The 18622-nt window shown below is 35.4% G+C and overlaps 1 protein-coding gene across 2 annotated transcripts in view; it reads right to left on the reverse strand.

The window, feature by feature from the left end:
- Nucleotides 1-1751: 1751 nt before the first annotated feature.
- The window catches only part of LOC127843700 (alanine--tRNA ligase, cytoplasmic-like), a 55064-nt gene continuing 38193 nt past the window's right edge, over nucleotides 1752-18622 (reverse strand). For both annotated transcript variants that reach the window (XM_052373421.1, XM_052373420.1), the window contains 5 exons: nucleotides 6147-6255; nucleotides 5246-5371; nucleotides 4333-4539; nucleotides 3001-3114; nucleotides 1752-2790 (listed from right to left, as the gene is read on the reverse strand). In XM_052373421.1, coding sequence (XP_052229381.1) covers nucleotides 2617-2790; nucleotides 3001-3114; nucleotides 4333-4539; nucleotides 5246-5371; nucleotides 6147-6255 — 730 coding nt within the window. In that variant the 3' untranslated portion in view covers nucleotides 1752-2616. The remainder of the gene's footprint in view (nucleotides 2791-3000; nucleotides 3115-4332; nucleotides 4540-5245; nucleotides 5372-6146; nucleotides 6256-18622) is intronic.

The raw sequence follows: 18622 nt of genomic DNA on the forward strand, positions 1-18622 counted from the left end.
TCATTGTGAACCATTTCTATGCAAGATATATTGCGTGTTTGAGGGCACTCTGGTATGCTTGTATACGATTCATTGTGAACCATTTCTATGCAAGATATATTGCGTGTTTGAGGGCACTCTGGTATGCTTGTATACGATTCATTGTGAACCATTTCTATGCAAGATATATTGCGTGTTTGAGGGCACTCTGGTATGCTTGTATACAATTCATTGTGAACCATTTCTACGCAAGATATATTGCGTGTTTGAGGGCACTCTGGTATGCTTGTATACGATTCATTGTGAACCATTTCTACGCAAGATATATTGCGTGTTTGAGGGCACTCTGGTATGCTTGTATACGATTCATTGTGAACCATTTCTATGCAAGATATATTGCGTGTTTGAGGGCACTCTGGTATGCTTGTATACGATTCATTGTGAACCATTTCTATGCAAGATATATTGCGTATTTGAGGGCACTCTGGTATGCTTGTATATGATTCATTGTGAACCATTTCTATGCAAGATATATTGCGTGTTTGAGGGCACTCTGGTATGCTTGTGAACCATTTCTATGCAAGATATATTGCGTGTTTGAGGGCACTCTGGTATGCTTGTATACAATGCATTGTGAACCATTTCTATGCAAGATATATTGCGTGTTTGAGGGCACTCTGGTATGCTTGTATACGATTCATTGTGAACCATTTCTATGCAAGATATATTGCGTGTTTGAGGGCACTCTGGTATGCTTGTATACGATTCATTGTGAACCATTTCTATGCAAGATATATTGCGTGTTTGAGGGCACTCTGGTATGCTTGTGAACCATTTCTATGCAAGATATATTGCGTGTTTGAGGGCACTCTGGTATGCTTGTATACGATTCATTGTGAACCATTTCTATGCAAGATATATTGCGTGTTTGAGGGCACTCTGGTATGCTTGTTCAAAACGATGATGTGTAATATTCCAGAAAAGGACATCACTTTTTCAAGAATTTTCTAATATCAAGCATTGTGAAATATATACATTTGTGTATTGATATGTATAAAGTTTTAATACCATAAAACTCCTAGTCTTTGGAAACTTATGATGAATGATTGTATCCCATAATGTAATCATATTTGTAACATTTCAGCAGGAGTATATTACTGTAGACAATTGAATTGTGTATTAACCCTTATGAACGAAATACTTTTTTTCAGAAACATTCCAATTACCTTATTTGGTACTTATTTACAACATTCAGTGATTTAATGATGAAAAGCCAAAAACTGAAAGCATGAAGCACATTTTTTTTTACTAAGATTATTTATTATTTTTTCATCTTTTACTGTTATACCTGCCTCATTATCTTTATAAGGCAAATATATCAGTGTCACATTCATCTGCTAGGTGGTGTGACCAATATCAGGTTGGGAAACAATTTGATGTCATCAGATTCACATAAATAGAATGAATTCTGAAGGGAATTGTCCAAAAGTTTAGATACCTTAATTATAGAGAAAAATACAGGGGTCAGAAAATGAGTCGCACAATAAATTCTTTTGGCTACAAAAAAGTTGTCCTTAACCTTACATGTCCTAAAAATAAGAGCAATTCTGGTGAAAACCATGGGCCATCCTCACTCAAGATGCCTCTTAAACAGTGGTCCAATTGTGGTATTTAAATGCCATCGTATATCATAACATATTCCATTAAATTTTGGTTTCTTCCTTTTACTTGCACATTAAAAAGCAGAAATAACAAAATCCAGTACCATCAACATATTTTGCATGTTTATTTTCTGATAGAGTGCACCAATACAGGTCAATAAGCTAGTCACTTCTATAATACACATAGATTACAACAAAGTCACAGTGCAGATGAGATTACTTATAATAAGTAGATCTAATAAACTTGTTTGTTTTTTATAAATAATATTGGTGAAAAAAAGTTACATAAACATTGTTTCCTGAAATTGTGTTGCATCAGGTAACCACCTCACATCAATAAATATTGCTAGTTCCATAGAACCACAGTAATTGCACGTGTTGTGAATTTAATTCATTGACAAGCAATTGTTCTTAGAAATAATCAGTTTCTGAATGTGGAAATACTTTACTGCTAGTAGCATGCTCATTTACTGAAGAAAATTGTTTAACTTTAATCTTTATATATCTGGATAAATTCTGCCAAATATTAAGCACAACAATCAGAAAAAATCTGCATCAAAATCAACCTATTATGACAAATACAAGTGTGATTAATTTCAACTAAACACAATCATTCTACATAAATTAGGGACAATTTTCAGAAATACCCACTAACCCTTAACAAATTACAGTGAACTTATGGGGTGTTATATAGTTTTTTAAACAAGTATTTTCAGCTAAACAAACAAGATCAGAACACATAAGTGTGAATCAGAAATATCTTATGTAAACAAAAGCATGCTCCTGTCTGGAAAAAGCCTTACTTGGCTTATTATTGGGAAAAAAACAAATTGTTTTTTTTTAAATAAATAACAAAATGGAAAAAAATCATTCACAACACAATCTCACTTAGACATGTGCGCTGATTAATTAAGAACAAGAGTCACTTTTGCCATGTTTCAAAGGTCTGCAAATAAAACATTTTCCCCAAAACTGCTCACGACAGTTTCAACTTAGCAAACTCGAGAGCCATGTTCAGTGCCTCGGAGAGTGCCCCTGTGTTTGAGCCCGTGGCCTGGGCAGACAACTCCTTGCCGCCCCCCTTCCCATTTATCAGCGTGGACACCTTCTCCACCCACTTGTCTGCGCCAAATTCCGATGTCACAGCCTCCTGTAGGGATAAACATGACATTGTATGAGCCAGCACGACAGAGAACTTTTAGAATCCGTCCTCTATATGTTGTATTTATTTATTAAGATATGGTAATTTTATTTTAAATTAACTAAATTGAGAAATTCCTTAATAAGACGTAAAGTGTCTTCCCATATTTGCCTGTGCCTACACAAATGCAGCTTGAAGACCCCCTAACAATGGTCCTACCTTGGGCACACAGCTCATGCAGAGTATCTTGCTGGCCTCCTCGTCCACAGAGAAGAACATGGCCGCTGTCTCCGGGCTCAGGGCCTTCACCTGCTTCATGGCAGCATCCAGGGCCTGCAACACACATCATTAGTGGGAACTTTAAGTGCATGATCTTTAACCCTTTACCCAGTGTTATCTGGAAGCATCGGCAGCCGGCAATTTTACCGGTCACTAACAATCTTGGCGCCGGCTACTTTTCCCAAAAATGTCACATCAAAAACAGCCCAAAGCCTATTTGAGTTCTTAATTCACTGGCTACTGTGAAAATATAACTGGCTACTGTGAAAATATAAATGGCAACTGTGAAAATATAACTGGCTACTGTGAAAATATAACTGGCTACTGTGAAAATATAACTGGCTACTGTGAAAATATAACTGGCTACTGTGAAAATATAACTGGCTACTGTGAAAATATAACTGGCTACTAAAATTGTAATGGCAAACCATGCTTTACCCCTCAGATAGGTATTTTTACGTATTTGTAGTCCCTTAAAACGTTAAATTTAATAATAGACCTTTCTTACTAGATTCAAGTTTTAAAGGCTACATTTCCAACCCTTAGATACTGATGAGCAGCAAACAGCATAAAACCTGAACATACTGCAAGTTATGCTATTTGCACATAGCCATTTTCACTTTGCTTCTTGGTGGAAAAGGTTTAATGAATCGCCTCTCTACAGGTCTTCATCGCATCCAATTATATCTCTTTATTGAAGATGCATTTTTTTTTTTTAATAAAGGGTTTTGTCGATGAATTCTGTGTTGAGTTTTGATTTGTAGGACAGTTTATGTCATGTGCTAAATTTGAAACAACCTACATCCAGAAATATGTTTACAAGACATATGAAGACAGCCTGTTATGATTACTGCAACTAAAATGTCAAAATTTGGAATGTCTAAGATCAAATATAAATCATCACTTTGTCAAATTGTCACCAAAATGACTTTTACCTAAACACCATATTTTCAGCTATGTTGAAGGGTAATAAGGAATATGTGGATAACTCGGTATAAAAAAGACTTTCACATTTATACTTAATTGTTATGACATATTTGGAGTATAAATTGAATTATAAAGTGAAAATTAAATTACTTGAGAAATGTGAAATAAGTTTGCTTCGCAATATATACAGACACCCTGACCTAACCATTGGACAGAATGACTCAACTGTAACCCCTCCCCTGCAACAAGGCAAAGCTATCTCTAATTTGATTACATCATGTGATGCATGGTAACAAACCTAACATAAAACAATCTCTACAATTTGAAGTTCTATACCAAACTTACCTTTGCATTTCCTCCTGCTTTAAACTCGTGCACAATGTATTTCTGGTTTGGCTTGTCGGTGATGAGCTGTTTGGCCTCCTCTGTCACCGTGGCAACCATAGCAGCCTTGCGTTTCTTGTCAAGATCGTCCATCTTCTTCTTGAGCCCCTTCAGGTCGGCCCTAAGTCTGTCCTTCTGCCAGTACGGGATGGTAGACTGGGTCACCTCCTTGAAATAGGCAACAAGCAGTAATGTTACATATGGGGTGGCAGACTGCGTCACCTCCTTTAAACAGGCAACAAGCAGTAATGTTACATATGGGGTGGTAGACTGCATCACCTCCTTTAAACAGGCAACAAGCAGTAATGTTACATATTGGGTGGTAGACTGCGTCACCTCCTTTAAACAGGCAACAAGCAGTAATGTTACATATAGGGTGGTAGACTGCGTCACCTCCTTTAAACAGGCAACAAGCAGTAATGTTACACTGTGTACAAGTGTTATTAAATGCATTTTAGCCTAGCTCTGGGAAAAAGGGGTTTAATGCATGTGCATAAAGTGTCGTTCCAGATTAGCCTGTGCAGTTAAGCCTAAACAGGAGACTTCCTCTGATAACAAGATGTGTTTTTGAAACACTATGTCTCCCCCCCCATGCATTTGACCTTTGACCTTGAAGGATGATCTTGACCTTCACCACTCGAAATGTGCAGCTCCATGAGATACACATGCATGCCAAATTTGAAGATGCTATCTTCAATATTGCAAAAGTTATGGCAAATAACAAAGTTTGACGCAAACAAACCAACAAACAGAGCAAAAACAATATGTCCCCCAGTATAGACTGGGGGACATAAAAAATACCATAAAGGCGGAGAGTGTTATTCCTGAATATCATGCGCGGATTACACAATACTTGACTCAGACAAATACTCACATCATCCATCTCCACTATCATGCGTGTGAGCTGCTTCTCTGTGTACTTCTGTGACGTCTCATTGCCATCCATCTTGGCTTTCAGCTCCGATACTTCACGTTGGAGGACGTCTGTTCTGTGCAGGGCCTAAATGTATGTGCAATCAGGTAATCAACTTTAATTTTCTGCAGGGAAATATACGGAACTGGTCTTATCAGTCGTTAAATGTCCAAATCATGATGTATATTGCCTACATACTTCTATAATGAGGCGTTTTAGCAAGAATTATGCATTATCAGAAACATACACACACTACATTAATAATGAAAATATGATCATGTTGTCTTTATTATTATACAGAGGTGACATATTGGGACACAGTTGGGTCTCATTCTAAATAAAACCACTGACAATTCACCGACAAAAATCCCTATTTGTCACACTATCTCTCATTCTAGCACATTCATTTTCATTTCAAACAGCTTTTTCATTAAACTGAATTAACACAGCTTTAACAAGAAGAATTTCCAAGCTGTATGGAAGATACGGCTACAGAAGTAGCTTTACCACAAGAAGGATACTGATACAATAGCAATAAATATGAAAGACATTGTTGAACCAGAGGAACCAATACCATGCCTAGTTTAACCCTTTACCATTTAGATATGTATGTTCACACATTTGTAGTCCCTTGAAAGTTAAATTAAATTAAAGACCTTTCTTACTAGGTTCAAGTTTTTAAGGCTTCATCTCCAAACCTTAGATACTGATGAGCAGCAAACAGCATAAAACCTGAACAGACTGCGATAACTCGCAGGCTGTTCTGGTTTTATGCATGTTGCAAAAGCCATTTTCACTTTTCTTCTTATGGGGGAAAGGGTAAACACCTCCATATAACATCAATTCCTACTCCGTTACACACCTTCAAGGCCTCTGCCCCAGTGATGGCGATGATTCTCCTCACACCCTTGGAGATCGCCTCCTCAGACACGATCACCATCTTGCCTGCGTCCCCACCGCGCAGCAGGTGACTGAAACACACCAAAGTTATCCATGGCAGTATATTGTACTGATAAAGTCAGTGCTCTTTTCGTAAAAAATATCTAAATTTTCTTAAAATTTGTCTGATTTCCTAAATAAATCATTAAATATTATCCATTTTTTAGAATACGTATTGCAATAAAATTTGCTTTCCTATATTTAGTGAGAGTAATATTCAAGTGGTATAACAAGCTTAACCCTTTCCCCCATCAGAAGCAAAGTGAAAATGGCTTTTGCAACCAGCATAAAACAAGAACTTGTGGTCTGTTCAGGTTTTATGCTGTTTGCTGCTCATAAGTAACAAAGGGTTGGAAATGAAGCCTTTAAAACTTGAATTTAGTAAGAAAGGTCTGAAATTAAATTTAACTTTCTAAGGGACAACAAATGCGTCAAAATACGTATCTAAGTGGTAACCGGTTCATTACTGATCAAAACAGTGCCCTATAAAATCAAATCAATCCCACCTGACCTCTCAAATTGATTGTTTTGACATGACTGGTTCATGATTCTGTAAGCTCTCAAATTGATTGTTTTGACATGACTGGTTCATGATTCTGTAAGCAGTCAGTTTAAATGATTGTATTTTATATAATTTCTTAAATGCTAGGCCCACTTAGTGTAATAATTTCTTGTTAATATTTCTGCTAAAATATAATCAGAAGAAATTTGAAAATAAATGCAAAGCATGTGGTATTTTTGAACAATTCATAATAGGGTTTGTAAATTGTGCAAAGATCTGCTAATACTGTAAAACCATTATTATTTGTCAGGCATTAATTTTCCTCTATTTCGTCAGTAGACCGAGTGACAAATGTAAGATCCTAACGAATAAATATGTCCAATGTTTGAACAGAATTAAGACTGAATTACAGTAGGCATTAGACATTAAAATCCAATGTAATCTACGCATACATACTTTGTCTGTTTCATAGTTAAGATATATCCGGCTTTGACACAAAGGGATGCACATTACACAGTGTACTTAACTGACACGAGGCATTGCTGTAACATGCGGATGCAATTTAGCTGTATCAAATGCATTGACTTCGTTTAGGTAGAATAGTTATGATGATCACTCTTTGATAAGTTGTTAACAATTTTATTACCCATTGTGTATATTGTGTTTTTCAAGGGTGTTGACTATAAAAAAATTGGCAATCTGCTTCGTTGTTTCAAACAGTTAAAACGGTTATTCGGTCCAGCTTATCTGCTTGGCAATCTGCTTCGTTCGTTCAAACACTTAAAATGGTTATTCGGTCCAGCTTATCTGCTAACCATAACAAAAAGCTTGTCCATGGCATTCAATAATAAGGGCTCATTACTATCCCTTATTTTTTGTGTGAAACATGGTAAAACAAGAGATGTGTTTGTCAGAAACACAATGCCACCTTATGCGCCGCTTTGATTTATTTAAGTTTTTTTTATCATTTAGCAGATAATAATCTCCCTTTAAAGGGATCTTTTCACGCTTTGGTAAATTGACAAAATTGAAAAAAGTTGTTTCAGATTCGTAAGTTTTCGTTTTAGTTATGATATTTGTGAGGAAACAGTAATACTGAACATTAACCATGCTCTAATATAGCCATTATATGCATCTTTTGACGATTTTAAAACCTAAAAATTATAAAGCGTTGCAACGCGAAACGATTGAATAATTTGGAGAGTTCTGTTTTTGTCGTTAAATTTTGTGAAACTACGAAGATTGCTTATATAAGGTATAAAATATGTCAAAAATGTGTACTCGGCGGAATAGCTCAGTAGGCTAAAGCGTTTTTACTTCAGGACTCTGGCAGGACTCCAGGGGTCACTGGTTCGAAACCTGCTCCGGGCAATGTTCTTTTCCTTTTTTTAAATTTTTTCTTGATTTTTTACTGGAGCTTTTATGATCCAATGTTTACATTTATCAATATAAAGCATTTAATGAATAAGTTTAAAAAATCCCAAAATCTGTGAAAAGGCCCCTTTAAAACTTATTACTTCCCTTGGATTTGTTTTTTTTACCTTTGACCTTGAAGGATGACCTTGACCTTTCACCACTCAAAATGTGCAGCTCCATGAAATACACATGCATGCCCAATATCAAGTTTCTATCTTCAATATTGCAAAAGTTATCGCAAAACTTTAACAAAGGTTAAAGTTTTGGGACAGAATAACAGACAGACAGGCAAAAAACAATATGCCCCCGATCATTCAATCTGGGGGCATTAAAAAACACAAATATTTATTTTTATTATTATATTTTTTAAAGACCGTCCAACCATCCCACCCAAGCTATTGCTATCAAACTTGAAATATAATCTTATAATTAGACATATCAGGAGTATGCGGGCAGCCCATTAATTGTTTTATGATTTCATGTAAATACTGGACTACCATCCTTATTCGTCTATCATATTACTTCGCTTCCTTTGAGCACGTGCTTTTGCACAAGATCCCATCCGAATTGTACACGCCACCATTGGGTGTTCCAACCTATATTAATATACTGTTCTTGAGTAGAAGGAGGAGTATCATGTACACGGCCGGAACATTAAACAGGACTTGTGTATGTTTATTATTGAATTTTATAAAAGACTACATTACACTAGGTGATTTTGTCAAATCTTCTAAAATCCTTATTTCCACTATAGAAGCTACATTTATGACTTAGTCTTGATAAAACTTGGTCAGAATGTTTATTCTGACAATAAACAAGAGCTGTCAGAGGACAGCGCGCTCCACTATTCGAGTGCTTGACATAACGTAAGCCATCATGGGGAAATTGTTCATATTAAAAAATTGTGGGGTGTGGTCATTTGTTAGACGATCTTTCAAAAATAAAAAACAGAAAAAAAAAATTTGGGTGGGGGTAGGGTGGGGTGGGTGAGAGTGGAGTATAATGTGGGGTGTGGTAACTTATTAGATGATGTTTAAAAAAAAATGGGGGTGGGTAGGGGGGTTGAGAGGCGGGTATAATGTGGGGTGGGGTAATTTATTAGATGATGTTTAAAAAAAAATGGAGGAGGGGAGGTTGGGGGGGGGGGGGGGGGGGAAGGGATTCTGGGTAGGGGCGTGGAATATTGTTTGGGTGGAATCCATTGTGGTATTCAGGTAAGTGTTGTCTTGTCAAAGTAATAATAAAATGTGATCATAAATAAAGAAGTTATGGCAATTTAAGCAAAATGTTCAATTATCTAAGTGTAAAAGGGGCCATAATTATGTAAAAATGCTTGATACAGTGGTCTGCTCTTGTTTATAGGTTGGGGTCATGTTGGTAAACAAGTATGCAACATATAAAAGCAATATGTTAAAGGATATAGGAAATATTTGGGGTAGTACCCAAACTATAACATAGATTTATCAATAATATGCATATTCTAAGTATAAAAGGGGCAACAATTATGACAAAATGCTTGATAGAGTTGTCTGCTCTTGTTTATAGGTTGGGGTGATGTTGGTAAACAAGTATGCAAAATATGAAAGCAATATGTCAAGGGACAATGAAAATAAATGGGGTACTACGAAAACTTTAACTTTTGCTGCATATTCTAAGTGGAAAAGGGGCCAAAATTATGACAAAATGCTTGATAGAGCTGTCTGCTCTTGTTTATAGGTTGGGGTCATGTTGGTTAACAAGTATGCAAAATATGAAAGCAATATGTCCAGTGACAATGAAAATAATTGGGGCAGTACGAAAACTTTAACATTTGCACGCACACGCAGCCGCAGACGCCGACGCCGGGTTGAGTAGGATAGCTCCACTTTATATATTTTATATATAATAGTCGAGCTAAAAAGGTCAAGTTCAAATCTGGGTTATATGTGTCCCAAAACTAGGTCACCTGGTCAAGTTTTGAATATTGGTTGACCTTGAACTCGAATGAGTGCTCTTGTTTTATATTTATATTTAACAGAACAGAATAGAATAGTTTATTTTGACTTTAGCATGTAAAGCTCATCTTGACATTAACATACATTTTAAATAACAACATGTGTAGAAGTACCGGTACACACAAAACACACTTCATTCTAAAGAATGGTTAATTTAAATAAACAGGAAATAAACATATTTCGTTTTTGGCAGCCTCTTTCGCAGATGGCACAGTTAAAGAAAGTCGTCAAAAATAATTAAAGAAAAACAAAATTCATCAATAGTCTATTAATTACGTAGATCCACTACTGTATTAAGTCCAGCGAGTTTTGTCAGTTTGTTAATCCACTCATAATTACGAGTAACACCCATCTTATATAAACTGGAATCACAGTTCCTTTTTTATATTAACAAGTCATAATGCTACAAATAAACATTGAGAAAACACATTTACTCGATTAGATATAAATTATCCGAGTAGAATTAAATTGCTAAGTCATGACCTTCGACATTGCAAATGGCGGACGTATTTTAACATTCAACCCGCGTTCAATTCAAAGCTGGCGATTCGAATTACAAGTAATAGTGATTCAATAATGGAGAAAGCATTAACTGGTTTTCACAAACTTTGATAAGGTTTGCTAAACCAGAAAACAACAAGCAACTATGGATTATTTAAGTTAAACAGGTAAGGCATTCTTAAGTGTACATATTTCGGACATGTATAGTATTCGGATAAGCAGTAATAGATATACTAGATGTTCCATTCATTAAGATGGTGTTTTGTTACAAAAGCAGTCATATGGATGATGTTAGTATAATTGCGATAAATATGGGATGAAAAGGTGCTACCGGTACATATCTTTAATTACTTAAATGTGTTAAATGACTTAAATGTGTTATGAAGTAGATTTTAATCAGAATTTATTGTTTTTACAAACAAACATAGTATAATGATAGAAATAATAAAAGTTGTGAAATGAACATGTTTTGTTTTTGAAGTCGATATTGTTCGCACAAACTCCTCCCTGATTTTCCAAACTTCTGCCTGTTTCAGAAAAATGGAAGAGTCACATCTCCCTATTTTTAAGGCCTAGGGTAGTCTCTGTCATATTTCGTGAGAATGTCACATGGATGATGTTAAAGGGGCCTTTTCACGTTTTGGAAAAAATTGACAAAATTAAAACAAATTGTTCAAGATTTGCAAATATTCGTTTCAGTTATATCTGTGAGGCAACAGTTATACTGCACATTTACCATGCTCTAAAGTATCCAATATATGCCTCTTTTGACGATTTAAAAACCTGAAAATTATCAAGCGTTGCAATGCGTTAATGATCAAATAATTTGGAATTCAGTCTGTTGTTGCCTTTATATTTTGTGATATTCTTGCTTATATTAAGTATAAAAAACATCACTCATTGCATGAGCACAGATGGCCGAGTGGTCTAAGCGATAGACCTTTACTCCAGGGGTCATTGGTTCAAGCACAGTTGAGTGTTACTTTTTTTCTTTCTTTAATTTTACTCATGTTTTTTTACTGGAGCTTTTTGGCACCAATGTTTACATTTATCAATATAAAGATTTAATGACAAACTTCAGTACATGCCAAAATCTGTGAAAATGTCCCTTAAATACATAAAGATCACACAATGTTATCTGTATAGTTATCCCCACGCTTTTTGAAAAAAAGGTGGGGATATTGTGGTGATCTCCGCCGTCCGTCCGTCTGTCCGTCCGTCTGTCCGTCTGTCCGTCCGTCCTGGCCACTATCTCCTCCTACACTAAAAGCACTAGAACCTTGAAATTTACACACATGGTAGCTATGAGCATATGTGCGACGGTGCACTATTTGGAATTTTGATCTGACCCCTGGGTCAAAAGTTATAGGGGTTGGGGTGGGGCCGCGTCAGAAATTATCACTCATTTTTTTAGGTTATTTTACATTTACTTCTTTATTTCTACACCGATTCACTTCAAATTGATACTGGACCTCACCTATGACAATACGGTCAATCTCAACCATGCATGGCCCCATTCCCAACCCTGGGGCGCCCCACCCACATAGGCCACACCCACCAAAAATTTCCATTTACTATAATTTTTTCATTTCTACACGGATTCACTTCAAATTGATACTGAACTTTTGTTATGACATTAGGGTCAATCTCAACTATGCATGGCCCCAATCCCAACCCTGGGGCGCCCGCCCACATAGGCCACACCCACCAAAAAAATTCATTTACTATAAAAAAAATTTAGGTTATTTTACATTAACTTCTTCATTTCTACACTGATTCACTTCAAATTGATACTGAACCTCTCTTATGACAAAACGGTCAAACTCAACTATGCATGGCCCCGTTGCCAACCCTGGGGCGCCACGCCCACATAGACCACACCCGCCCAAAATTGCCTTTTACTATAATTTCTTCATTAATACACTGATTCACTTCAAATTGATACTGAACCTCTCTTATGACAATACGGTCAATCTCAACTATGCATGGCCCCATTACCAACCCTGGGGCACCCCGCCCACATAGGCCACACCCTCCCAAAATTGCCTTTTACTATAACTTCTTTATTTTTACACCCATTCACTTCTAATTGATACTGAACTTCTCTTATGACAATACAGTCAATCTCAACTATGCATGGCCCCATGATCAACCCTGGGGCGCCCTTGGGTCAAACATGCGGCGTGGGGATACGCGTCGGCCTCTGCCGCGCCATTTCTAGTTTAACAATTGTAACAAACATTCTGTTCTTTACTTGTATGACATTTCAAACAGAAATATGTACGTTTAATTTACTGTGTTATCTGTAATAAGGCCACTATATCAGCTTAATGGTTGTAGATATCATTATCAAAATATTACAATTTAACACATTTACAAAATCGTATAATATCGCTTTAAGGAGCATAAACCTCTCATTTATAAATGCAACGTTTCAAGTTTCCTTTTAAAGTGGTATCTTTCTTAAACTTTTCACAAAATAGTGTGCTTTATGTAAACCTAAGTAGAGGATTGATAAGTTATGACAAAGGTTTTTTTTATAGCGTCTGTACACTTTTTAAACCGCTTTACAAACTTGCTGTATGATTATTGATTTGGTGAAACCTTATACTCATGGGACAGATTTGCTAAGTTACTGCTGTTTGCGGGTTTGAACAAAATAACTGAAACAGCGGAAGTTATCTTGTTAGGGTTAAACAGTTTGTTAGTTGCTTGAAATCTGACATAAGTATTTAATGTGTTTTTGTTTGGACAATATTTCTGTGGTACTGGAAAATATTAAATAATGAAGTTCTGATTAAATTGAGGACATACAGGATTCTTTTTTCTTTAACTTAAACAATATTCAAGATGGCTACCTTTTCTCAGTCAACTGTGGCTAAAGGCTCTGATTCATTTACAGACTTTTGTTGTTCGCCATGTTTAGAACAAAACATTGACCAGTGGGCAGAATTCTACTGCAATAACTGTCATAAATTTTATTGTGCAAAATGTATAAACTTGCATGGTCAGTTGTTTGGGAAACATCTGACATATGGAAGGGGAGACACAAATAAGTGGCCAGTGTCAAAGGAAGTGGAGAATTTCCTTTGGAAATGTGACGTTCATGGAGACGAACATCTAAAAATGTTTTGTAATGACCACAGTCAGCTGTGCTGCACTAATTGTGCTTTCCTCAATCACAGGTAATTGAGTTATGTTTTTGCTTTCAAATATGTTATAAATAGACCATTCATTTTCAGTTTCAATCATATAGAGGATATTTGTTGGATTTGGTGGAATATCGATTTTAATTCACGAGAGATATTAGAAAATGATGCGCCACTAGTGAAAAAATATTTTTTTCTATGATCACGAATGAATTCATATGATATTCCACCAAATCCAACAAATTTTCTTTTTATATTATACTGATTAATGATTATTTTTGTATTTTTTCCATTCCGTACAATACAATTCCCTGTTGGGCGTCCCGAAATGTTATTACATGTATGTTCAAGGGAACCTTATCTGTATGTTTTTATAAACATTCAATGCAGAATAATCGCCCTTGGTATGATTAGGGGGTCACCTTTGGGAAACCAAAGATATCTATAAATAGTTCTGGTCAAACAATGATAATTATTGATAATTTTCACTGTTATTTTTCACTGATTTAAACAGTGAAATATCAGTTTTAATTCACTGATATTTCTCTATATACCATCGGAAAGCATAGAATAATAACAAATAATTATTTACTTTGTGTGTGAATGTGAATAATTTGAATAAAAGTACAATAGTAACTAATATTAATTATGTGTGTTTTGGTATCTGTATAAAAATGAATATATTCCAAATCTAAGCCAATTACCTGAAAAGAGCATTTTAAATCCAGAAGACACCTGATAAACCAAACCTCAGCCATATTTGTTCATAATGGCCATTATAATCACCTACAAATATATAAGTATTGTTTTCCTTCCAGACAATGTGCTAAAGTAACCCTGATATCCGAGTCAGTCAAAGGACCTCCACCAGACTTACAGAAAGTATCAAAAAAGATCCAAACTATTCTGGAGACTCTGAAGAAACTGGAGAACAATTGGAGCACCAACATGCAGTCTTTGCAGGTCTCATACAGCAAACAATTACATGAAATACGTCAGACACGCCAGAAAATAAATACAATTTTTGACAAGATTGAAAAGAACACCATTAAAGAGCTAGATGCTGAGATGACCACTCTGAAAGCTTCTCTCAAGACTGATTTGGATAATTGCAGCAAGCTTAAAAATGAATTGAAACAACTCAGTGACGCAATTCATGATATTGTTGATAAGGGCAAAGCAGAACTTGCATTTATTGCAAGTAAGAAATGTCTGGAAAAAATTAGGCAGTCTGAAACTTATCTGAAGGAGAATGCAGTTCAGGCAGAAAGGTTAGTGACATTCCAGGCTGACATGGATATTGAACAGTTTGTCTCTACACTGTCAGGCCTGGGGAGGATTGTGCTAGGTGACCAAGATCTGGTATTCACTGTGCAAGGAAAGTCAGAGTATCAGGTATTCACTGTGCAAGGAAAGTCAGAGTATAATGTGAGAATACCAAGTGATACATCAAACTGTTATATCGCTGCCATCTGTGTTCTCTCCAGTGATCAGATCCTTGTAGCAGATCATGACAATAAGTGTGTTAAGCTACTAGATCAGCAATACAAGGAGGTGGCACACTGTGATTTAAATGCTAAACCAAATGATATGTGTCAAATCACATCAAGTGAAGTAGCTGTTACTGTCACTAAGGACACGACAGATGAGGTCCAGTTTGTCTCAGTGAATGGTGGGCACCTGGTTATGGGCAGGAAGTTACAATTTAAACATTCATGCGTGGGTATCGCTCATGATCAGAAGGACCTGTATATCACCTCTGGCACTGCACTTTACAAGTATTCTATGAGAGGAGACTTAATGAAAAAACTGTATGAGGATACACCAGGCAAGTTTACAGGTAATATTATGATTCATATATCCAGATGTTATTTGGAATGTATTAATTATTTTTCAACTTAACAGTTAACATGTCAATTTCATTTTAATTAAGTATTCCTAATATAATTGTGTTTGCAAAGTATGAACTGAATTACATGATTTTGGCAATATATGTAAATGAAACAGCCATACATTTGTACATGTAAGTCTTTCCTTTGCTAAGTATCATTAAGACTTGTTTCTTCATTGTATAAAAGTTGAGGCTTTATAAATTACAATTAAAAATAATGCCATGATCATAATATGTCAGCACGTTGCGTATCTCAGTAACAACATGTTTTATTAAATCTAGCAAGTTTGTACATAATGGGGTTCCAGCATAAAATAATGATGCATTTATACTTGTTTAATTGTAGCTGAATAGTTAAAAAATCATACTCTATAAATTTGAAAAAAATGTGAATCAGACATTAATGTCTTTATGAACATTATTGTTATGTAAAGAATTGACTACATTTAAACTACTCTCCTTTGCAGTATTGCAGTGTGCACTGAATCCAACAGGTGACAAGATATTTGTCACCAACTGTGAACATCACAAGGTCCTCACTCTGGCCAGAGATGGTAGCATACTCTGCATCTTCACAGACCCAGACCTACAATGGCCACATGGTATTCATGTGACAGCTCAGGGACAGGTGCTGGTCTGTGGAGCGGTATCCAACACTATCCTACAGCTTGATGGGGAAGGCAGGAAGAAGCTGGCAACTCTCGCTACCAAGAGGGATGGACTTATAAAACCATGTTCAGTCTGCTACAACAGGAGCACATCCTCAATCATTGTGGTACAACTTAATACAGACAAAATCCTGGTGTTTAAAGTACAATAGTTTTGATTCACAAGTTTCATTACAAACATTTTGGAACATGTACTTTGAACATGAATTCATGGCGACAACAAACTCATATTCATTGTTATGTTTCATCATATATCTCGTATTCAGGTTAGGTTTCATCCCATATCTCATATTGATGAAGTATTGTGTTCTTACGGAATGTTAAATCATTGATATGTTTGAAAAAGTAGGTTCACAATACAATTCTTGGCAACATGGATTTAGTTTTGTTTTATTGCATTGTTCTCACGTGATTTATTGTATGGCCATACAATTTTAAAACATTCTATCATCTGTTGCAAGTAATCCACCATTATTGCTGGTATGATTATTTTTTATTTCAATTGCATATAATCAGTGTATCGTTTAATCTTGAGCTTTATATTAAAAATGTCTTGCATGTACATACATGATTAACTTGCGTGATTTGTTATGCTCTATTATATTTTTTGAGTAGTTCTTTTGCAAAGTAAACAGAACTGCAGAGTGCAGGTTAGGAGAGATTTTATATATTCATTTCATTTTTGACTGTCACTATTTGTTCTGTTCTTAGAAATATTAAGTTACATAGAGTAACTATTATGTATTGAACATATTTCTTCCATTATTGTGTTTAGATTTTATTTTGTTAATGACAAGAATATGTGTATTTATTTATGTCATGTGTTATTTGCCTTAACCTTAATGTTTTTCATAATAAATTAACTGTTACTAGTTTGAATACATGCATGTTCATTCAATCAAATATTTTAATGATTGTAAGATTGGTGTTTACTACTTTTTGCCCAGGAGACACTTTTTGTGTGTTTTAGTATCAAATTTCCACCAATGTTGTTTGATATGTTAAAATTATTGCTTTCTTATTATTAAACAGCTGCCTGTCCTGTACAAAGTGCATTTATAATAAAAAAGTTAAACAAGCAAATTCGTTGAATAGATATCCCCCGCCAATATGCTTCTGGACACAAAAAATGTTATATTTGAAACTCAAAAAAGCAATTTTTTCAAGATACAAAGGGCCATAACTCCGTTATTAACAGATGGTGAGCAATGCCATTTGCCGTGCATCATCCTCTTATCAATTTATATACTCATACCAAGTTTCAATGAAATCCGCAAAAGTACTTCCAAGATATGGCTCCAGACACACACAAAAAGTATTTTTTCAAGATACAAAGGGCCATTACTCTGTTATTAACAGATGGTGTACAATGCCATTTGGCATGCATCATCCTCTTATCCATATATATACTAATTCCAAGTTTCAATGAAATCTGCCAAAGGACTTCAAAGATATGGCTCCGGACAGACGGAAGGACGGATGGAAGGTCGGACGGAAAGACGGACGGACAACGCCAAAACAATATCCCTCCGCCTATGGCGAAGGATAACAAGCCACACTTTTATTTAATCAACACACACTGAGATAAACATTTGTACTGTTCATTAATCCTTTGGAACTAAATTTATGAGCCAAAATGGCTGAATATGACACACTTCTTTATATTTTTGATTGGGTAATGATTTTACAAGTATTAAATCTATATTTTTAGTTATTTATTTACTGTCAAGGTTTACTACTGTCATATATAATTGTGTATAAGTATTGACGACAGATACTGATGTGTTTCTTTGATATTCAAGCCTGACATGTGACACTGGACCTTACGGTTCATTAAAATCACTGTATTTTGTAGTCATGTATTTGGTTAAAGCAATATCTTTGAGTTTAGTACAAATCTTTTTTTACAAAAGGACAATTATTGGGTTTTTAATAATAATACAAATTTGTGAATATTTGAATGGCTTTTCAACTCCTTAATGGCAAACATTTTATTAGATATTCAAATGTAATATTAATATTGTCAACCTCATGTTACCTTATCATAATTTAATATTTAAACAAGAGGCCCCAAAGGGGCCTGGGTCGCTCACCTGAGAGACTTAGATGGAAAGAAACAAAGATTAAAACTCTTCAGCAAATATTTCAAATTATTAGCATGACAAGACTGACTTTAAAAATAAGATGTTACAAAGTATTGACAATAGGCCTATATAGAAAATTACCCCACCCTCCCTGGCAGCCATGTTTTTAATACCCAGATTTTTAAAATATATAT

Source organism: Dreissena polymorpha, chromosome 9 (assembly GCF_020536995.1).
Source record: "Dreissena polymorpha isolate Duluth1 chromosome 9, UMN_Dpol_1.0, whole genome shotgun sequence".
NCBI lineage: Eukaryota > Metazoa > Mollusca > Bivalvia > Myida > Dreissenidae > Dreissena > Dreissena polymorpha.